Source organism: Oxyura jamaicensis, chromosome 8 (assembly GCF_011077185.1).
Source record: "Oxyura jamaicensis isolate SHBP4307 breed ruddy duck chromosome 8, BPBGC_Ojam_1.0, whole genome shotgun sequence".
NCBI lineage: Eukaryota > Metazoa > Chordata > Aves > Anseriformes > Anatidae > Oxyura > Oxyura jamaicensis.
The window spans coordinates 15,693,207-15,717,235 of NC_048900.1; the positions used below are offsets into that span (position 1 = coordinate 15,693,207).

General features: G+C 37.8%; 1 protein-coding gene across 2 annotated transcripts in view; it reads right to left on the reverse strand.

Moving 5' to 3' along the window:
- Nucleotides 1-847: 847 nt before the first annotated feature.
- Nucleotides 848-24,029, reverse strand: part of ZNF326 (zinc finger protein 326) — a 23,698-nt gene continuing 516 nt past the window's right edge. The window contains exons 2-13 of one of the 2 annotated variants that reach the window (XM_035333934.1): nucleotides 23,486-23,560; nucleotides 17,726-17,852; nucleotides 15,268-15,673; nucleotides 12,425-12,623; nucleotides 10,626-10,660; nucleotides 9,602-9,689; nucleotides 8,992-9,106; nucleotides 7,402-7,549; nucleotides 6,944-7,043; nucleotides 5,965-6,095; nucleotides 4,993-5,088; nucleotides 848-1,582 (exon numbers count right to left, since the gene is read on the reverse strand). In XM_035333934.1, the coding sequence (XP_035189825.1) occupies nucleotides 1,418-1,582; nucleotides 4,993-5,088; nucleotides 5,965-6,095; nucleotides 6,944-7,043; nucleotides 7,402-7,549; nucleotides 8,992-9,106; nucleotides 9,602-9,689; nucleotides 10,626-10,660; nucleotides 12,425-12,623; nucleotides 15,268-15,673; nucleotides 17,726-17,852; nucleotides 23,486-23,560 (1,685 nt within the window). In that variant the 3' untranslated portion in view covers nucleotides 848-1,417. The remainder of the gene's footprint in view (nucleotides 1,583-4,992; nucleotides 5,089-5,964; nucleotides 6,096-6,943; nucleotides 7,044-7,401; nucleotides 7,550-8,991; nucleotides 9,107-9,601; nucleotides 9,690-10,625; nucleotides 10,661-12,424; nucleotides 12,624-15,267; nucleotides 15,674-17,725; nucleotides 17,853-23,485; nucleotides 23,561-24,029) is intronic. The other variant, XM_035333935.1, reaches the window with a different exon arrangement.

A 24,029-nucleotide genomic window follows, 5' to 3' on the forward strand; every position in this document is an offset into this window, starting at 1 on the left:
TTTAATGCGAACTTACAAACCATGCATGAAACAAGAAGGCACAAATGTTAGCTTCCTATCTCCTCCCCCAGTCTTGTATTGTCTACTCTCCCATCTACACTAAAACACAACAGCTGAAAGACTGCAAATACACATCATTCTTCAGAGCTGACCACCACTACCAGTCTTTCTGATGGCCTATTATCTAAACCAAGTACTCCCCCACAACACTCACTTTCCCTGATTGTGCAATAGATCACCAAATAAAGCAATTTGGTTTACATTTGAAGAATCTTAGTTCTCCCTAACTTCTATCCACTCTTTGCATAGACCACCTGTATACAGTGATAGTTACTAATTAACATGTATGTTCTCCAAGGGAAGGGTGCTCAAATTACACATATGATGAGATTTTGAAAAAAGTTCCCGATAATTGCTGAAAGAGACTGCATAGTTGCTTCTATTAAAGACTGCCACATTTAGGGAAAAATTATGCAAATTACTTAGCTGTAGTTAGAAAAAGCTACATCAAACATTTCCAGTTCCCATTAGTCAAAAGCTAGATTAGAAGGAACTGAAAAAAACACTGCACTGATAAGAGATTTTGATAAGAGATTTGTAAGACAGCCAGCAGTAAACAGCATGTCAATATACTGAAAGCATGCTTTCCCAGGAACAGTGTAAAGGCTACAGTACCTCAAGTCTGTCCTAGTAGATGTAGTCTGAGTATATAAAAAAAAAAAAGAAGTAACGTGAGTTGCTAAGATGCAACTACAAGTTTTAAATAATCATAGCATCAATCAAGATTTGATTCAAAACAAAATTTGGTAGTCAGAGGGAAATACTTGAAATACTTAATCACTGACAGTTTAAACAATAACATTTAAGTGTTTTATTGCTACAAATCGGTACATCTTATCACAAAAAGCTACAAGGCATACTATTACACATACTCTATTATACAGAGTGCAATGCAGTCCCCAAAACAGCCACACTCAACAGCACAATTTTTGAAGTTTGCTCATTCTGTATTGAGGTAAATATGATAAGCATATGCCATACAGCATTTAAAATATTTACCCCACAGACCAGCCTTTCTTTTCAATTGATTAGACCAAAAACTATTATATCCAACTTTCAGTACACACACCAAAAAATAGGATGCTTAAAAAAATATACAACACAATGTTTTAATCAGCTTTAACAGTCAGTTTGCTATAAAAAGCTCAACTAAAATAGTCTTAATTTCATTTTAAACAAAATCAGAAACACAGAGGAATTATATAAACAACTTCTCCACAGAATGGAATGCATGCATAGGGTGGGGAATCTTCAACAACTCTCATTTGAGACTATTAAAGAGTCTTAAACACTTTTGAGCAGAAATAAAAAGCTGTTTTGCCCCCCCTAATTTGTTTTCATTTGTGTTTTCTTTCACTTAGTTATCTTCGGTGTGGTCTAAGGTAAAGTCAGTTTGCTCTTCAGTTTCTTCTTCCTCTTCTTCCTCCTCTTCTTCCTCACCTTCAGCTGGCTCATCAGCCTTGTCCTCTTCTTCTGTCTGCTGCTCCTGAGCCTGATCATTAATTTCAAATGGATTTTCACCCTGGAGGAAAAAAACAGAAAACAAATGCTTTAAATATTTTTTCAAACAGTACAAAATAATGTTTTATCATTTCAGTGATTGGAAAGCTCTTCGTATCTACTGAGTCCAATTAACTCATTGGCTAATCAAAGCCATAGTTGCCACATATAAACCCCCATGAATAAGGCAGAATTTTAAATTTAAGATACTAGTATTTTGCTTTTTTAGAAGTAGACTCTCAAAGGTAAGGGCCAGGTATATAGAAAGCTGGTATAACAACTTATCAGAGACCTATGAAAACAAGAAAACCCCAAATCTCACAGTTAAAATTCAGGCCACTTTTTAGGTGAATCACTATTATGCAAGCACTGAGAGGCTACAGAGCACCAAGAACTATTTCACCCAGTCTGTAACACTGTCCAACACTGAAATACCAAGGATACCTATTATCTAAGTAAACTGGCTTGTGAAAGAGAATGCCTGAACCAGTTTAACTGCAGCATCAGTGGTAAGCATTGTGAAATAAAAAGGTAAGCATCCAAACCTTACTTCAGCTGGTATTTGTGGAACTCTCTAAACTGTACTCATCTACTTTCCTTTCTGGATAGAAGTGAGAAAAACCTCTTGACTACAAAGCCTCTGGTTCTCCTTGGGCTCAAATAAGTATTTTGAATCATATTTGGGCATAGCAACAGGATTTCCGAAGATGGGCACAGAAAAAAAAATGGAGTTAAGAATACTCCACCTGGTTAGCTTCAAATACACGCTCAACAGTAAATATCAGAGTGAAAACATGTAGGTACATTAAGATCTTTAAAACTTTTAATGCTTCTTATTAGAAAATAGTATTGTTTCCTAATACAAGAACAAAAACGTGGCTTGCATCTGTAACAGATTCACAAGGATGTTAGAAGCACATCTACAGATCTGATGCAAAAGTATAAGACTAAAATACTCTAGTGTCTAGGCTAAGTATGATGATGAATTGCAGTTAAAGAATGTACTTCTGAAAAAACTACTTCCACACTCCCACGGACAACTCAACCGTTCCTGACTCCTGTGGACAAGCTACAGAAAATTTTTACTGTTCATTCCTGTGAAAACAGTATGCAACTTACAACTAACCTACAAGAACTGGATTCAGCACACTATTTCTAGCTGAACAGATCCCTCCACAATAATCACCCTCCTCCCCCACAAAAAAAAAAGATTGTCCCCCTACTTCAGAGAAAAAAAAAAAAGCATTTTAAGTTCTCAAACTAAGGCAAAAGTTACTACCCTCAACAGAAGATCCTAATGATAGCACTCTTTTTCCCAGGAATGTAGCATTTAACACATCCAACACAGAAACAATGTTGATGCTAGTTGATTTTGACATTGATTTTGACACTGGTCCCATCTTTCCAGATGGCTTGAATATATATATATACACACATCTATGGAACATAAGAATGTAAGCAGGTATTTTATTCTCAAGAGAGCAATCCTTTAAGCTCCTTGTCTCTAGAATATTTAAATTGCACAGAAAGCTTGAAAGTAAAGTGGTGTTTACAGGCAAATGTGTTCATGATTCAAGTGACTCCAGAAACTAGTCTCAGTATTCATTTTTAACAGGTCTAACAAACCTGATCCAAAAAGATACTGCAGTCTGCCTACCTCAGAGGTAAACTTCAGAATGCCTCCACTAATACATATGAACAAACAGTCCTTCTGCTGTGTTTATTTCATTTTGCACATATAGCAAGCAACCTGTGGAATAGTCTCTACGTGGAAAGAAGATTAAATCAAAGAACAGAAAGGCTTTTCCATTAATTGTTAGGTAAGGGACTGAGTCACATGTTGAGCTGTCACCACGTTGGGCCCAGTCACCAGACCCACCAGTGAGCTCCTGCTCACTGCTGCTGGGGAGAGCCCTGCTGCAGGCACACCTGCACCCTCCCAAGCCAAGGCATCAGCATCCATGGCAAGCACCACTCCAAACCCTGACCGTGGCTCAGCATGGAAAGGTGCTCCCTGAAGCTGTCCATCCCATAGCAACCATGGCAGGTGACTCTCCTGGGTGATATGGGGACAGAGCTAGGCCCTATAAGTCCTATCTGAAAACAACCCTACCAAAGAGCCCCAAACTACCAGTTCAGCTTCTGCTGAGAAAACGGCATTTTGCTCAGAAATAGCCAAGGACTCCCCAGGACAGTTATTGCTTGTCAGTTAGCTTACTCCAGACCAGAAGTCAGTGCACACCCCCAATTTTCAGTCAAACATTAGCCAGATTGTTCAACCCTGAAAAGTCTTATACAATGCAAGAGGCAGCAAATATCCTCAAAACTGCTTGCCTGCTATTTGCCAGCCAGGCAGTCAACACAGCCAGGACTCAGCCTGCCAGGTCTTCCCTGCTCCAAATTTCTTCTTTTCGCTCTGCATATGCCGCATACACAAAGTCTTCAGAAAAAATGTTTTTTTTTTTTTGGTGTGTGTTTCCTCAAACCAATCTACCTATCATCTCAAAGCAACTGATTTTCAGCTGTCAGCAGGATTTTCTACTCTCTTGAATAACTACAGGCACCAAAGACATCACATGCTGCATAAAAACTACTGGACTCCTCCTGTCTGCAGTTGATTATACATTAGGGTAATTATGAGAGGGATTTGAATAATCAAAAAGCTAGATATATCTTACTGAGCAGGTGCTGCTAAAAGTGTATTGTGTTTGGGAAATGGCAATAGTAAGCATTCTGAAAATGGCAGTGACCTCCTTGTGAAGACAATCTTCAATTTTCCAGCTAGTGAACAGCGCATTTCCAATCCCCTTTTCACCAGCCCCCCACTAGGGGGCTGTAAGGGACAATGCACATGCATGCCATGCCATAGACAATACCAGCAGAGCTGAAAATAGATTCAAATGTTTTAAGCTGTGGTAGCTGGCAATTTGCCATCTTTTCTTAACAGATATAGAAGAGCTGTCTGAAACTGAATTATGCATCCAATTGTACATAATTCTGCGGAACCTGACTAAATTCAACCTTTTAAATTACAATTAAATATTGCATTGGCTGACACCTTGTCAGATTTCTGCAATACAATATTGCTTTTTCTGAAGTTATCTATTGGCTAGGCACAGGGAAAACATTACTACAGAAAGTCACGTATCTGGCCCAGAAAAGGAAAAAATATTTTGCCAAAATGATTTCACATGTTTCTCAAGCTGTGAATTTGTAACACAGGCTGCCACATCTTTTAAATTCTCTGACCATGACAAGTAATGTTGTAAGCTTCCACTGTTTGTATGCAGCCATGAATCCTAGAAATTCTATCAAATAAAATTAGACAAGTTGCAGTACTGTACTTTACAGTACAAAGTCACCTGCACAAACCCTGGCTTCTAAACAAAGATTAACTTATTTGTAAAGTGTTTCGTACTCTTCACATCTTACCTTCACATACAGCTCGTACCGTGCCTTGACTATTGGATTATTCAAGATACTGGTAGCGGTAAGAACACTCTCCCTTTTTATTTGTTCTCTGTAGGCCTAGGAAAGAGATTTAACAGTGAATAATTATTATACACCTATTCTGGCTGTCACATATTTGAATTCATAGCCTGTTTCTGTAAGGAAAATTGTGAAAGTAATAATGCATGAAATGCTCATTCTTGGCATTTAATTCAGTTTATTAAGCAGCTAGGACTCAAGTTTGATAGTGTTTATAGTTTGTTGCTTTAGTTTGATTAAAACATATATTCAGGTCTTGGTCATATAATGAGCTACATATAGCCATATACTTGTCTACTCCCACACTTAATGGTTCTCTCCTACACATGCTTTTCCACAACAGCCTATGGTTCATAATTATAGAACCTCAAAAATAAACATTTTTGAAATCTTTTTTACTATGATAACTGGGATTTTTTTTTATTCATGCTACACATCTAATGTTGCTGGAAACATTGGAAGAGTATCATGAATTGTAACAGGATCCAATTCCATACTATTTCTAACTCTAAATTGCTCTCACTTTTCTTCATATTAACAGGATAATAGCCCATCAAAAAAAGGAAACCGGTATTGTTAAATTGCTGGAAACATACGTATTATGTTTTACGATTTGAGTAACAATCTGACACTTAATGGCAACAAAATTCCCCTAAGATAAAAACAAAGTTATTCCTAGTAACATTCTCAGAATTTACTATTGTCACCTATGAAGCACACCACCTTTCATTCACTGTGGGCACTGAAGTGCCAGCTAGTTCATGAGACGTTATGTTTACAGAGAATATTCTAGGTATCTACAGAATAGTGTTGGTAAGAATTTAGAAGTTATTTATACCAAGTACCACAACATTTCTCACATACTATGAAACCATGCCTGTTTTTTAATCTCTTTTTAAATATGCCATATCTTACTTGTTTTCCTTTTGTGTGATCAGGAGACTTTAAGTGTTGCTGAACGGAACTGTGTAATGCAGGAACATACACACTGCAAGCACTGCAATGAACAGTCTCAACTTTCATCATGTGGTCATCAGCAGTAACCCCTGCCAAAGAACATGCAACAAATCATTAACACAGAAAGTGTTATACCAGGGGAACAGTAGAGGGGATTGGATGTTTTATACCAGGAAGTTAAAGCTCTCAATTGGTAAACACGTCAAACTGAACCACAGGGGAATATTCAAGCAAATTCAGGCATCAGAACTAGGCTTGCTGAAGACAATGTTGGTAGAGATTTTTTTTTCACCTGATACTCCAATTCCTTCATTCCACAGACTATATATGAGATTCAAGCAATTATGTTTGATGCCTGAGGTTATGATATATGAACACCTTACCTGACTAAATAGAGGGAAATAATCCTAAATTGAATGTACAAAATGCCTGCTATTTCAAATCTACAATAACCAATATTCTTAATAATAGGCATTTTAATACAAGAAACAAATCTTAAAAAACAGTAAATCAAGGACAAGATGCATATTGGGTAACCATGGATTAGAAAGTGCTCCAAGTCCTCCTTTTGTCACAGTCTGCCTCAAAAACACTATTATCCCACTGATACCATCTAGCTCCTTGACATCATATTGATCATTATCACATTACCACTCTATTAAGTGATCTTTTTCAATCTAACTGCACCCACCTGTTGCCATTCCTCATGGATTACACTGAACGAGACTGTGGCAAGGCCTACATAATTCTATCTGTCAAGTACTTAGCAAAACATCATCTTGTTTTACGACAAGGCTACCTGGGCAGGAAATCTAAAGTTTGTTATCTCTGACTGTGCTTACATTTCACATAACATCCAAAATGAGTCAAGGAACACAAACCAGGTAGAAAAAAGGTGTGGCAACTGATCTCTATAGTATGCACTATCATTACTCACCTTCCATTATATCTTTTTCAACAGCTTGAGCGTTGTCTGTTTGGTTACTTGTCTGTTGCTTACGCATAGCTGTCTTCTTGAATTTATTTACCATACACTCCTACAGAGAATCAGAAAAAAAGAAATTGTAATGGCTGATGTTTGAGGGTTTATGTGCCAATAGGAACCTGTAGTTAAAATGTTACTCGGAATAGTTCTTTTGGAAAAGAGAGCAAAAATAAATAGCAATTAATTGGGCATTTTTAAGGCACTACTTTTAATTGTAATTGGGAGAAGTTACAATTGTAACACTATTTTAACGACTCTATATTTGCCTCACTTTCAACAATACAGATGACACCAGAAGTCTTCTCCAAAATGAATGATAAATTAAGCATATTTTGATGACTAAAAGATACCTTCTATATAATGTTTTTTACATTAAAATGTAATTAAATTTTAAAAACCCATTGTCTTACATGAAGAAACTCCATCACTACTTTGTCAAATTTGGTTTGCTTCTGGATATGATCCAATGTTTCCTGGTGAGCTGCACTCTCCAGATGGGACTCAATCTCTTTTTCTTCAAATGTTCGAAATTTGCAAAATGAGCAAGTAAATGCCATTCTAGCAAGAGAAATACAATAAATAATATTACAATTAAAGAAACATTCTTCTCTCTCCCCTCAAAACAATGAGAACTTGACAAACCTAACCAGCAAAGTAATAAGAAAAGTCTTTCTTAAAGAAGATTAAATGGAAAAAAATACCTATTTTACCATTAGGAAAGATACCTGCTACAAGAACCAAATAAAAAAGGATAGTTTGAGACTAGTAAGTTATCTGTGCAGAAGAAAAACTACTAAAACCAGATGCTAGCTATTGTAAAACCGTATTATTCTGTGTGTTTATCTATCATAGCTCTCCAATTTGTGTTATCTTTTGTAGTACTTACCTAAGTCAAGCCAATGATTTACTAACTACAAACTGTTAGAAGAATGCACTCAAAGCTCGATTTCCATACAAAACCAAAATCCTTAAAAGGAAATATGGCCTCCTCAGTACTACTGAGGCATTAATGCTCCTCAGTACTACTGAGTCAATAATTAATCATACACTGCATTCACATAAAGCAGAATAGTTTTGTACAGTCCTGGCCAACAGCCTGCTTGGCTGTGGCAAAATTGAAGTTGGTTACATAACTATCTCCTTATTATTGCTACAAAATAGCTCACCATACATACAAAAAAACAGAACCAGGTCAATTTCTAACAGCTTAGCTCAACCTGAATATGAATTTGTTTCACTGGAATACATATTTCAAAAGCAGTACCCTTCTAAGCTGCTTCTTAAGTGTGCACTGATACACTTGTCAGGGAGAAGAGGTAACTTGTGCATTTCCTGATACAGTGAATGTCATGCAAATCATAGAATGATTTGGGTTGGAAGGGACCTTAGAGATCACCTAGTCCTTACAACCCTGCTACGGGCATGGAGACCTCCTAGATCAGGTTTCTCAAAGCCCCATCCAACCTGGCCTTGAACACTTCCAACAATGCAACATCCACAATTTATCTGTGCAACCCCTTCCAGTGTCTCAATACCTTCACAGTGAATTTATTCCAAATATCTAACCTAAGCCTATTCTTTTACCTGTTACCCATCGTCCTATCACTACACTCCCTGATAAAGGGTCCCTTCCCCACCTTTCCTGTAGGCCCCCTTCAATGCCTACAGACTGCTATAAAGTCATTATAAAGTCTCCCTGGAGCTCTCTTCTCTAGGCTAACCAATCCTAACTCTCTGAACCTGTCTTTGTAGAAGAGGTGCTCCATCCCCTGATGATCTTCACTGCCCTCCTCTGGACCCATTCCAACAGGTCCACGTCTTCTTTATGCTGCGGGTCCCAGAGATGAAATCCAGGGTGCTCTTTATTTCTGCTCATTTGTTCATTTATTTTTCTTTTGAAATCAGTCCATAAGGGCCTTTCAGGAATGAAGGCATATTCTTACAAAACAAGGATAAAGCAGATGAAAACCACACCACATGAGACAAGTTATAACACAAACCTGTATCCATCACCATATTTTTCACTGTTTTTTTCCCTTCTACGCCTTTGCTTCTCTCTTCTGGCCTCAATTCGTCTCTTTTCCTCTTCTTCGCTTTTAACTTCTCCTTTGGCATCTGAAAACACAGAATGATTTTAAAGTGTTATATTCCCAAAAAATCTGGCTTTCCAGGCAAAGCGTTTGTCTTCACTGTCTCCTCCACAAATACCTTTTATATAGTCACAAAATGCAGATCCTACACCAACACTGTTTTAAGGCTTATTTAAAAGCCATAGAAGTTTTATTTTGTTTTCCTCCATTACAAATGACAAATTTAAATACCTGTTTCAAACAAGTAGGGGTCTAGATTACATGAATAAAAGAAAGGAAATTCAGAATTAAAGCAGATCCTATAACCACAAAGTAGACACAATAACCACGTAACGAAAACACACAACGGATATTACAAACAATTTTCTTCTCCATGGTCTAAATTCATAAAATGTCTTAAAGTAAGAGTCATACTGTGCAATAGATTTTAGAGGCCATACATACATACTAAATCTATTCACCCAAAGTCACACAATTACAGTATCTATAAAACCTTACTTGACGAAGCAAACTGACTTACCTCCAAAAGTCTGATACCCAAGATCATAAGCATCTCTTGTAAAGTCTTCATATATAACAACTGCACCACTTGTGTCCACTTCTATTTCCTAAGTCAAAACCAAGAATTTCATATGAAAAAACAATGCCATTCTAAATCCAGCAAACAGTATGAATTATTTCCACTATTCTGTTACCTGCTATTTTTAATCAAATATGACAATGGACAAAAGTGAAATGAGCAACCACATAAGAATCAATATAAAACCACCTCAAATTATGCATTTATCTTTCATGCCAGGATATCTTTATAAATTAGTTTCATAGTCAAAATTATCACTGTCTTCTACATAAACCTTCTGACTGGCAATTCAGACTTAAATACTTCCTTGAGAATGCGTTCATAATACCTCCACTCAACGACAAGGAAAAAATACTTCAGTCTCTTAAGATGGAACAAGGATATATATATATATATATATATATACACACCTAGCTCAATTCTTACATGCTGTTGGCAACTAATCTTTCTGCAGGTGGGAACTAGTCTTTGTACCTTAACAGAGAACATCTGTTAACAATGATTCTCTTTTCATTTAACTTCTCCCCTTAATGTTACTGACATCTCATCCATCCATTTTCCCTCATTTCTGTAATTTCCCTGTCACTTTGTACTTAATTTCTCAACCCACCCAAGCCAAAGGTCACTGCCATGTGAAATCAAGTTGACTGTCTCTGACAACACGAGAAGCGTTCACGTGACAGCTGTGTATTACAAAAATAGCTGGTAGGTGCACAAATACACTTTAAAGTTCCTTTTCCAGACTATTTGCACAAACTACCCCTTTCACTTGGAATCAGTAAGATTTCAAACTGCCACCAAAATACAACAGTTTCAAATGAAAAGGAAAAAAAAAATCAAGTTTGCAAAAACGTACATAGTTAAGCCTTAATTTTTATACCTCTAACTTAATAATTATTTGTCTTAAGGTATAACATTTAAACTGTGAAAGAATCAAGCGTTTTCTAGTTCTGAGAGTCTTTACCTCTATAGTAGAATCCTGGAAAGATGTCTTCATGTCTATAAGCAGAAAATAAGAAATAAATAATACAAAATTGCCGTTTAATATTATTGTATTAATTTTAGAGCAATAAAATAGTCAGGAAAAAAGTCAACTTATTCTGCACCTAACACAGTCTAGATCTAGAATTTATCATATTTCAATAATAACACTAAAAGTAAAATCAGGTATTCTTAGGAATATAAACTAACCAGTCTTTCAAAAACAAACACCTGTATCTAACTCCACAAAACAAGACAGTGATGACTAAAAGGATAGTCATGACTTTTTGAGATAGATGAAACATTAAAAATGTTAAAATACATTGAGATATATTGCACATTGTGTACATCCACATTCTCCTGTTAGCTGATACCCACTTCTTAGTTTTCAACTACACAATACCACTTAGAGCACCTTTCAGTTCAAGTCTTAGAAAATTGTACTAAGCCACTCAGTCTTCCCCACACCCATCTCAGATCCGCAGAACAAGTTGATTAGAAGTGCATTCTAGTAGGCACCACCTACTCCATTAACACAGCTTCAATCTTACATGGTATATAACAGTCCTTGGGTTGTGGAAATTAGTGAATGGAAACAGATAACACACTAAAAGTGTTCTGCCTGAAGGTAGGTTAGGAAAGTAGAACCTACAAAAATACTGGGAAGAGCTAAGAGAAGAAACCATCGACATGAAAGTCTTTTGAGATATTTGGATGTGTATCTTATGGACCTATTTCATGACACCAAAGTTAGTGAGACCAATATTACAGTCCCTGTACAAAATGCACATGAATGTGTTCTACGCGCCCACTTGTTGAAATTTTATCTTAGCCTTGAATTCAAAGCTAACAGCTTTTAAATATTAAATAGAGCAGAATTACAAATCATAAGGTTTCTCCCAGGTCTGCACACTTACCTTGCCAGCTTTGAACTTAAGTAATTTTAAACGTTTTTCAGACGTGATTTATAACAAAACTACATAAAACACAGCAGATACAAATCACTGAGAAAACTACAAACACAAAACCAAAATTTGACCGCTGTACATGCTGTTCATAATACTTCAACTGAAGTTTACATCGCCTCAAAGCAAATAACTTATCCAAACCGTATTAGCAAGTTATCTACCTTCGACTTTTGGCTGCAATACAACAATTATTAGAGTTCTAGGACATCTTCAAGGAAACTACAAAAATCAAGTGTCACGAATGCTTTGTAATTTATATTCCATTTATCATCTTTACAGTTCTTGCCTTCACTACAGAATTTCACTTACAAGAGCAACTCTTGTCTACCCTCCACTGTTAAAGAACAATTTTCCACTGTTTTCTCATTTGACCCCCCTCTCCCTCTCCTCTTCATCTACACTTTATGCCTTTATTAGAGCATCAACTGTAGTGCAGCTACATTTCATACACACATCAAGGTCTTTGGGCAACCAGGCACATTTTAAGGTTTGTCAGGCATCACCAATTAATGGAACACAAAATCTGAAAATATTTTAAGTGGTAAAACTTTGCACCCATGAAGTATCTTTATAAAGTCTAGGTGAAGCAGTCCTCAGCAGTACATATTTAAACACATCAAAATATTCACTTTCTTTGTAGGAGAAGAGCTAGAAGACCAGAAGAGTAATTTCCAAAGGTCTCTTATAGACTACTTCAAAGGTAGAAAATAAAAAGTTACAACACAACAGTCTTTTTTCTAAATATTAAAACTAAATAACTCCAAATTAATTAAAAAATAGTAATTTTAACTTAATTTTGGCACTTATTACTTACTAGGTGATTTTTTCTGAGTCAGCTTCAAAATAGGTTTTGTCATTTTGGGTTTCTTGATAAACGTCCCACCAGGTTTGTTGTATGGCTGCGGTATCATTTTTCTTTTTATTCCTCTTGCAGCAACTGCTGCAGGACTGGGTTTGTTATGATAGTCAACAACAATTCCAGGTCTGTGCATTCCTCCAAAGTCTCCCATATGCTGGAAATTTGGGAAATCAAGAAAAAGGTATCAGTATATGACATCAATAGAAATACAACAATTACTCGGCACAAGTGTTTATCTTGAAATTAAACTGTATACTAAAATCTGCATTTTGGAACACAATGCAGGGGAAATTTAAGTTCCCAGTTTTGATGTTTTGTGCAATGGTTTTGTGGGTGTCCAGTAGAACACACATGTATAAACCATGTTTCTGCTTATTCAGAACCATTGTCCAGATGATGAACATGCCTGTCAAAGTTCTATCTCAGCCTAACATTTAGGCTCCTCTCTTCAGATTCTCTAGATGATGAATGACTTTTCCCTTGGTGAAAAAACAGAGCTAACCAAACTACTTTTTCCTACACTCTAGTTAGCAGCTGAGAGAGAAAGAGAGAGTTCTTTACGCTAAATTATTAGCAGTGATTTGAAAACTGAATAAAGAAAGTTGTTCAGCGTGAAACAGTGATTAACTGAAGGAAGCTCAGTCTTTCTTTTACTTAATCATTCCAGGACAATGCGCAACAGTGAATTCAGAAGTGGGGCTTGGAAGGACTGATACAAAAACCATGTCAGCAACAGGAATGAAAATTCAGTTGGAAGATTAAATCCTTCTGTTACGTCTGAAGTGCTGTACAGACATTGGTGGACACCTGCTTACGAAACCTCTCTGAAGGTATGGAATAAATGAGTAATCTGAAGAGGGAGAACTTAGGTAGCTGCATTTTTTTCAAAGCACCAACACATTTCTTAATATTAGCTCAATTATTTGATTAATAAAGGTCAGTAGACAGCCCACTAACTGGATGGATGAATTGGATAAGCAGAAATATTTGTATCACCATGAGAAGAGAATTAGTACTACACTATCAAAGAACATGAAAATAACTTCATACTTTCCACAAAAAGGATACCCATTTTATTAGCAGATTTTATATGACAGACTGAATGCATCAAAACAGGCACTTTGCTTAATCAAAAGTCCATGCACAAGATCTCCACGTTAATTAATTTAGTTGAGACAGTTACAGAACTACCTAGCATGTACATTTACATTGTATGTCTATAAATTTGGAACGAAGTAGGCACTTGAATAGTTTCAAGTACTTTTTAAAAAACAGTATCTATTAAAGGTGCAATGCATTTTAAGTATGGTAAGTACTTTAGCCTTTATGTAATAAAGGATAAAAGACTAAAAAGATTTCAAAAGTAAAAATAAAACAGAAATAAGGCTACTTGGTCATAATTTTGCACAAAACTTTCAGATCCAAATGAGTTCTGAAAGGATGGCACACAAGCTTAAGAATCAAACACTTTCAGCTTTACAAGCAGAGATATATAAAGATTAAACTATTTCTAAGACCGTGCTACATGCTAGCTAGTAGCCATGTGCAAATCTGAGCTAAAATTTGAATACGACAACTACAGTATTCAAGAATGCTGCAAAGTAGACCTTCTGAAACAAGACCACCAGACAATTAGGCACTTAAAATACCCAGAAAAAAAAAAAAAAATCATCTACACTTCAGGCTACAAGCAAGTTGTATGGTTTAACATTAAAGAATTGCTTCCCAAATAGATATGGCACACTTAAGAATTTTAAAAGTTAAGTTGTACCTAGAGGCATAAGCGGAAAAGCATTCACTGAACTCTTTGCACTTTAAAAAAAGTCAGAATTGGGATTATAAAACCAAAGTAAAGGGACACCATCAACTTAAAGTTAGTGCTTCTGTCAGGAATATTTTTTATTCTCTTCTGTTGTATTTTTTCCCTAGCTCATTAAACATTAAGCACTACTTCTCCAAACTGTCATCTACTATTTTGTGTCCAGTTATTTGGACAGTTTTTACATCCTACACTGGAAGGGAATCCACTGAAAACGAGGTAGAAGATATGTCAGCAAAACAAAATGAATACAAGTCATAGGGCTAGACACATTACCTGGAAATCAATCTCAAGTTTGCGAAAGAACTCAATTTCAAGTTGATGATGCCCCTTTAACCGTGCTTTAATTTTAAGCAAGAATCACTGTAACTGCTAGCCACCTACCTTTGCAAATTCCTCCCCATCACTCTTTCGACACAAGTCAGAGTAAGAACTAAGTTTAAGAAAAGACTTGATGTTTGATAAAGCACGTGTTGAACATACTAAAGAATTAGCTAAAGTTTTACCTTCGCAGGAAACGAAAGCTACTCTGGCATTCACAACCGGGTTTTACTTTTTTGCATATACATTGCACCTTTAACCTACTAAAAACTTCAAATGGCTTTGAATTAAACTTTCACAATATTCAAGAATTTCCCCACCAGCAACGAGGATGCTAGTGCTTACAAGGAAAAATGCAAGTCCTTTTAATCCCTTTTAGACCAAACCTATTACTTTTATCGTCGCCTTTCAAACAAAAGGAGAGATTTAACAAACCTTATCAACTAGTCTTCTATTACTCATTACTTTCAAGAGCGAAAGAGAGACTGCATTCTACTTGAAGACAGCTTCAAGGGGGTAAACAACATTGTCAACCATGATAGTTTGCTTGGACAAAAAACCACACTGTACTGAGCAGTGTATTAATTTTAAAGCAGTGGTCTTGAAAGGGTTTAAAAGAGTGTCTAGTGAAAAGAATCTGAAAAGATTCTGTACTTACTCCTCGGCCTCGGCCTCTGCCTGTTGATGGTCCTCCAAAAGCATCATAGTTTCTGCTTCCAAATCCACTTTCAGGATAAGCAGGCGTTCCTCTCCCCCGAGAGCCTACAGGTGCAGGCTTCATATGGGGTGAAGAAAAACTGCTGTAGGAAGAGTAACTCTCTCTTCCTCTGTCCTCCATAAACCCAGGCCTCAATTTTGAACGGGAGTAAGGTGCTTCCCAGCTAGACCCGCCCTGGTTTCTACCTCCGAAAGAGTCAAGGCTATTCCGGTAGGAGTTGTCAAATCGACCACCATAACTACCTCCGAAGCGGCTTTGTTCGGGTTCATTATAACCATAGCCAGATCTGTACAGATCTCGCCCACCCAGAGAAGACCCGGAGTCGTAAGACTCATAAGGTCCAAACCTGGAAAAGTTGCACAGTGAGGAGAAAAAAAAGTAAGCTTACTAATGTTATACATTTCAAAAAGACAAGTTATCAGTTGACATTTATCAACTAAAATCAATTTATTACTATACTGGTCTGTACAGTTGTGTTATTGTTTAATCTTGATTAGGGCTGGGCAAATGACACTATGACCAGATAGAAAGCTATCTGAGCCATTTTTTCTACAAACAATTCTAAAGTTCAGTATGCCTGAACTTTGTTCAATTAAAATTTTCAGCAACATTTACTAAAATATTAGAGCCCAGCCCTAGTCTCATGAAAATGACCTGCAGACATTCACAGGCTAGTCAAACTCTCCTTTCTTCAAAATCATGCCCTCATATTTTAACAATTAAACAGCAGTTAAAAGGCGGCTTAGTTCTCAACTGAGAGTAAAAAAAAATAAATCAATTTTTAGTGGTACAGTTGTGAGTCTTAAACACCCCAGAATTCTAATTTTAAAAGAAAAACATAAGTGCTCTTCCATGCATGTTTATACTTTTTGGAAATCATCTTCCCTGTAATATTCAGTCACCCAATCAGAGATCGTGATCTTCAATGCTCATATATCTTTTCCTTGCAGACCATTAAGTCTAGCAACTCCAGATTTTGAAAGTCTATCTCAATACACGCACAGTGGAAACAAAAACAGTCCTTGAAGTTTCTAAGTATAGTAACAAGGAGCTGAAAACTTTAGCTATTTACTATGAGTCTGATTTACTTTAGCAGGAGTCAGGCTGCAAATCATCAGTATTTGTACCCAGTTGGAAGGGAAACACATTAGTGTCCCTGCAGGGTTAACAGGTGATTAAGCAGGAGTTGGGAAAGACAGCCCTTCGACTGATAAAATATAAACTAGAATAGACTCAAAGTTCTGCCTGGATCTATAGTAAATGGAATGCCTTCACTTTAAAATACATTTAGTCTTGGAAGACCGAGAAGTAAACAGAAAATAGTACTATCTAAAGGTGTCCATGCACAACATTAACATTACATGGCAAGAGACATTTCCATGTTCAAGTAGTCATTCAAACTCCATCATATGCAGATTACTGTATGGTAGGTACAGCTCATTCCTCAATCTCTGCTCAGACTTTTAAGTAAATCTTATGTTCATCATTAAGCAAGTTATAATGAACTAAAATGTTTAACAGAACCATGCAGCAAAACACAACAGTTCTCCAGCCTCCCTGGTTAGTTCTGTCCTTGCCCAGTGGCACTACAGTGACTACAAACAAGAATCATTCAGTAGTCTGGCTACAGCCAGACAAGAATTCAAGGGCGCACACAAGAAAACCATCAGATTATCTAAGTTTTCTTCACATTTCATTTCCTCCAGGATAGGATCACTACTCTGAAAAGCACGCTACTTTGAATGTGATATTAAAAGATAAATCAAATCAGTTGTTCCCTACTGTTTTTATCTGAAAGAGCAACAGAAATAATATCCTAGCATTAAATACACAACTTTAAGACCACTGCATCAGAAATTGTACTTTTAGACTAATCCATCTTGCAAAGCAGCCCAGAACATGCACACGATTTTTAGTGTAATCAGTACCTGCCAAAGAAATAATCTGGACATGACTTTCAGATTCAATACCAAGACCATTTAAGCACTGCACATTCAAACCAAAGAGCACATACCCTAAATGTTCCTTGAAAACGGAATGTTGATAGATTCAGTCTAAGCCACTAAACCAATTAGGTCTAGTCTGCTATGTCAGAAACAGTATGTCAGGCCAATCAGTTATAAATTACTAACCATTACCAAAAAATAAACTTGTTCCATTTTCAGTCACAGACGTATTGTTTCAGTGTCAAACTTTTCCACAAAAAATGCTAATTGTTACAATAATCTAGCTCTTACAGTTTAAGATTTGCCAGTAGTTAATGAACATGAAGACTCAGAATGAAAGTGTTCATACAAAATCATAACAACATGCCTCAGGAACACTTAAGTTAGAAAACAATGATTGAAACTTAAATCGTATTTGATCAATTCTTGGGACAACTGAAGGATTATTTTACCTGTTACCACCACCACCACCTCCTCCGCCTCCACCTCCATGACTCTCCATCCCATAGGATTGGTTAAGGTAAGAGTCCATGGATCGTGGGCCACCATAGCCTCCATGCCCATAATCACGGTCCATGTCTAAAAAAGAGCAGAAAAATGTTTATAAAGAAAGCAAGAGAGAAGTCTTATTAAGTATTCTAGCTTAAATTCTTAAGTAAATTGTTTAACCTGCCACAGAGCTTACAAGATACCACACTCTCAGTTGTGAATCAACTTCAACAATGTGCTGAAGGAAGCCATGTGTCTTTGTCATCCGAGAACCTCTTAATTGAAATGAAGATGACATTTTCTGTCAGTAATGGATAGCTCAGGATATTGTTCTGTCAGCTGGAATTCAGACGCAGGTTAAGACAACTAAATGGAAAAAGCCTGATGTGGAGCATCAGCAGTTAGTGGAGAATGATGACCACTTCCTCCCTTTGATAACACACACAGTTCAGACACCTGGCTATAACAATGCCACAAAAAAAAATGTTCATAAGTTGACAGAGACACTGGTTCAAGGTTACAACCCACGTCATGCTGCAATGCAGATGCTGCATACAGGCTCCAGTCAAACTCTCCCCTCTAGCACCAACAAAAAACCACCACAGCACCACTGAGTTGCAGGTGACCAACTCTACTAAGATGGTGGTATTTCATAGCTGAACTGATGTCACTTCGTGACACCTTTTTATCTTGTAAGGAAGACTGCCAAGAGAACCAAGTTTCTCCTCAATGCTCTAAGTCCTATATAAAAGTACGGTTAAAATAACCACACAAAAATTCAAAGCTCTAAGACAATAACGTAGATCCGCATAATGGACATGACCCACAGCCTTTCTGTAACATGCACACTTGGCACCTCATCAGCATTCTAGCAAGCGTCACTGTTTCCCAGGACTGACCAACACTAACTTCTGGGTAATAGAAAGAAAGCCTGTCAAGTCAAGACTCATTAAAAAGGTATGGTAGAGAAGGAAAATCAGTGAACACAGAAAGAATTAAAATATAGCCACACAAAGATTTTCCCACTCTGACAAGAGACTATTTCCTACTTTTCAAAAATTTCCAACACTTTTCCAGAACAGGACAATAAGCCCACTCAAAGTAATAAAAAATTTCCCATTTAACGAAACACAGTAATTCTGTGTGCCTATTAGTTTGGTGAAAATAACTGTAGTGATGAAAGTAAGTCTATACACTATTTCCCGCGTGTACCTGCTTTTTGTTAGACCAGAGCGCCAGTGCAATTTACTTTCTTACATCTGCAAAGAAAACTGCAAATGGTACTTAGCTGAGTATTTCACTGTTACAGAAGTCCCTGGCAAGCCTGAATAGAAACTCCAATTAAGATTTGCTGGTTTGTGTGTTTTCCTTTTAGTGATCATAGGTACTTTCTAAAAAGTTGAGGATGGTATTTCTAGAACTTGGAAGTCACACTGCATCATCCCACATTTGGGATGTACAATAAAGACTGAGTGGTTTTTTAAGTGCAGTTTATCAAATCAAAAGACACTGACATTCTGAAAACCGCCTGAAGGCGACCAATAATTCACCTCAGTTTATCCTGCTCCCTATTATCTACAGGCCCTGTGATGGCACAAAGGTAATTAGGTTAAGCAGGTTAATCACACAAGGCTAATCAAGGAAGAACAAAATGCATTGTCAAGATCACTGGCATCACAATCTGATTCTAGTACAGTGAGCGACCAGTGTGGGGAGGGAACACCGCCAACTTTCACATTCGCATGCAAAAGAACTATTCCAAAAAAATGGTTTGAAGCATAGCTTCAAATAAAGTTTTTTTTTTTTTTTTTTTCCTAAAAATTTCAGCACAAAAGCAGATATTAAAATATTCTTGCCAGGACAGCATCTGATATCAGTTTCTATTCAGTGCTCCCTTTACTCATCCAAGGTTCGTGCTATCCTTGGATCAGCCAGGGTATCTGTAACATCAGCAGTGTGGCTGCCATTCCCTTAATCTTCAAGCCACTGCCCTTAGGGCAGCAATTCCTATTCCCTAACTAACCAATTTACTCCTCCTGCCCAGACTCGCTGCACTGCATTTACCTACACTGTAGGTATTGTAGTATGCTCCTCTTGGAAAACGGTTTAACGGGAACATAAAAGGTACAAAGAAGTGACAAACTATTACATGTGTGGTTTCCTACTTCAAGAAACTGCAGGTAGCAAACAAAACTTTCAAAAAAAAGCCTAAAAAATTAATTGGATGCTTTTTCACAATAGAAATCAAAGTCCCAGCACTGTCCTGTGACAATAAGTTACTAAAAACCTAATAGGATTTAAGAAAGGATTTGGACAAATAAGCTACTAATCAGCCAAGACATTTAAATATACCAAAGAGGCCCTCGTACTATTCCTTCTACACCCCTAAACGGACAGCATGACATACAGGAGGTGGGGTGGGAAACAGAAGCATCTACGACCTGACCTAATCGAGCTGGTTTTACCATCATCTTCCAACTTCATCATTGACTGTTCCAGATTGCTGAGCAGTAACCTATTGTCCAAACCGCTGGCCTCCACTTGATCATTTTGCCAGCTGCAAACTTAATCAAAAATTTACAGACTTTATGAATCATGCCCAGCACTTGACAAAGATACTGCATTCAAATAAGTAGTATAATATTTCTTCAGGTAGAGCTTTTCTTTACTTTGAAAGTCTGTTCTCCAGATAGGCTTTATTCTAAAAGGGGAAAAGAGAAAACAAATGTACAAGAAGGCAATAAGCGTTCACTGAATACACCTGAATGAGAATCACTTGCACAGATTTAATTATTACAGTCTCAAGGTAAATAGCCTATTAGTTCACAAACCTGACAACCAACATGAAAATCTATTTGTGCTGGCCTCTTTCACACTTTCGATTCTTCTACTCACTAAAGCCAGAGAGACAGACTTGGAGCATTAAAAAAAAAAAAAAAAAAAGCTGTGTCTGCACAGAACAATCTTCTCAGCCTATAGCCTGCTGCCCATTCACTTCTATGGTAGCTCGGGCTGTCATCGCTGCTGGAGATGCACAGAAGCTGACTGCGTACAGTACTCAAACTAAATATGAAAATATTTCACACACTAAGAGAATGTGTACTCAAATGCTAGGAAAAAAAGCAGCTAGGAATCGTATTGCAATGCTTCAAACCAAAGACAACTGAGAAGTTGGGTATTTCTGTTTCACTTAAGTTTAAAAAGTAACTGCTTAGCAAAGAAAGCTTTGAAGAAGTATTCTATGTATCTATGAATACTTCAGAGAGGAAAAAAAAAGGTTCATAGTTGCTCCTGAAGTTTAAAAAGAAAGCAAATCTCTGACACACGGCTGAAATATCTGAAACAAGGAGTTGTTAGAGGAATAAATCAGGTTTTGATACCTGCAGCTTCTTGCACACAGTGTGGATGAGTGAGCTGCTGAACTAAAGTACAGAAACAGAACAGAACTATTTCATTTTCCATTTCTAACCCATACCTAAAGGCTCTAAAATCAAGAAGCAAAGGCCACTAAAATAAGAGATCAACTTAAAATTAAGATGTTAAGATGTTAACATATACATATTCCTAAATTTAACAAAAAAAAAAAAAAAAAAGAAGAAGAAAGCGAAGAGGTTTTCCTTAGGAAGAGAACTAGGAAGTTAAACATGTAGTAGCTAAGAATCAGGTTCCTTGGTACAGAGGACTCTGTGAGACACAGACAATTTAAAGAAAAAGCTTAAGATTAGAGGATATTGAAAACATTCACAGCACAAAAAAGTGAAATCATTTCCAATAGCGTTCTCCACATGGAACATGTAAGAAGCCTAGGAGGATGAAAGAAAGGAGAAAGATCTTATATTAATGAATCATAAATAAAAAAAACTTAAGACTTCAGTAAAACTTAATATCAAACTCAAAACAATTGAAAAAAAAAAATTACAGGCTTGAAACAAGCTATAGTTGCCTAGAATATTTTTCATTTGTAATTTATGACAACAAAGTTAAGGATCCATTGTGCAACTGTAAGCTGCATTTTTTCCAGACACATTGCATTTTTCATAGAATTTACGCCTGCTATAAGATCCAAACTTTGTCAATAGATACAGAAGATTTAACCCATTGAGTCCCATGCAAAACAAGGCACCAATCCAACACCTAGATGAATTTTAGGATTTGCAGCAAAAGCCATTTTCCTTTCCAGATTAAATGAACAATGGTTACAGTAATCAAAACCTCAATATATTGTCACAAAATTGATTCTACAGGCTACGTCATCTGTGCCTCAAACCAAGTCATCAGCAAGGGACAACGGTGGAATCACAGACATCATCAGCCGTCCAACAAAAAGCACACTTCAAACCAGCTAAAAATTTCCAGCAGGAAGAACTTGGCCAAGAACTGGGCAAAGAAGAAAACGCTCAACATTCATCCTCTGTTGCCATCTACTGGACCTCTGCAAAATAGCCTTCAGCCCGCTGTACAGAATCAGGGTAAGACAAAGGCTCGTTCATTACTTACTAACGTACATGCAATGCACAAACAATGTCGAACGTTTCAAGCTGCAAACATCATAATTAAACTTGTTGAATAAATATAAATAATGAAAAACAATTATCACAAAGATTCTTACAGAGGTACATGAAAGTAATAGTTTAACTATACGTTTCATCGTTTACTTATTATAAGATGAGCCTACATTCGTTTTAATACTGCTGTCATCAGATATCAGAAAAGCAGGTTCTGGTTATTGACTACAGTTAATGTTCCAATAAGAATTTAAATTGCAACTTAAGAAGAACCTTTTCTACTAAATACGTACAGGACACTTCATTAGAAATCAATACAGAAGATTTTTAAAAAAAACAAGTCCAGAGTTTTTAATTATTTATTTTACCGTGAAGAAAAATAAATCTAAAACACAATTGTTGGCAAAAGAGCTAAGACTCAAGGAGTGTGTCATGAAAACGGTCATACTGCAATCACAGATGCTTCTGTAATCCATGTTATTGCCACGTAACAGCCAGCAAGTGCGTGAAGAGATCCAATAGCAAATACTTATTTGGTGATATCTGTAAATAAAACTTAGGTACAGTTTGTTGTAAAAGTTTTATATTGATACATCAACATCCTTTTGGTAATTGTTTGCATGCTGGCAAGAGATTTCAAAACATTTCTTGAGTCTTGCTAAGTTACCTTACCCATAAAACCTGTATTCTTTTCAGTTGCAGGTATTTTAATAGCATGTAAACAAAAGCTAACATTTGCTCTATCACATTTATTTTTATGCTTGTTATATTCCTTCCCACACCCTTACTTACTAAGTAAGTTACAAAAGAAAATCTAGGTTCCTTTTTTCCCATGCCCACGTGAGAGAGGGAAACATTCTGTGACCTCATTTCTGCTGCTTTCTTTTCAATCTAAGCAGCACAAATCAAATGCAGTAGTCCATAAGAAAATAAAATACTGATGTATGCAAAAAGCAACATCGTAAGTGAAGTCTGCGTTCCCTCCCATCCCCACTCCTCCAACACCTCGTCTTGTGACTCGGAACGTGCAGGAGCTCATGTTGACATGCCCAAGATGAGAACCCAGTCTCACTCCCCGCCAGTTACAACTCCTCCAGGAAACAACACGTGCAGCCGTACCACGTTATGCACTTTCAATAACCCTTTTTAATATCTTTGGCAACACTGACTGTTCAGCCCCAACGCTTTTTAGAGGTTAGACGTATTTATAGCTCATACCTGAGACTGACCCACTGGGCATGTTCACACCACAATGCATGGGGGTATCTGGGAACCTCCAATCTCTGTCTTCAGCTGGAGAGGATGGGTCAGTGAGAATGACTTAGTGCTTAGCGAGAGCTGGAGGGGAGGCACCGGGAGCCGCGCCGACAGGCGGCTCTCCCTGCTGGCGGCTCTCCTGGCACGACCCCCTCACGGAGCTCGCCCCGAGCTCCCCCCGGCCCTGCCCGCGCCGCCGCCGCCCCCCACCCGCCGCCTCCCCCCCGCCCCCCGCTCTCCCCGCGCCCCCCGGGCGCCTCAGCTCGCCCCCCGCCCCCGCCGCGCCGGCGCCCGCCCCCCCCCGCGCGGGGCGCCCCCCCCCCCCCCCCCCCTTCCCCGCACGCACCTCCTCGTCCTCCTCCTCGCCGCCCCTCCCGGGCCGGGGGAGCTGCGGCGACCGGGGGAGCTGCGGCGGCCGGCGGCGGGCGGGCTGCGCGGGAGGAGGAGGAGGGCAGAGGAGGGCTGAAGAGGGCTGAGGGGCCCCAGGGGCCCTCCCGGGGCCGGG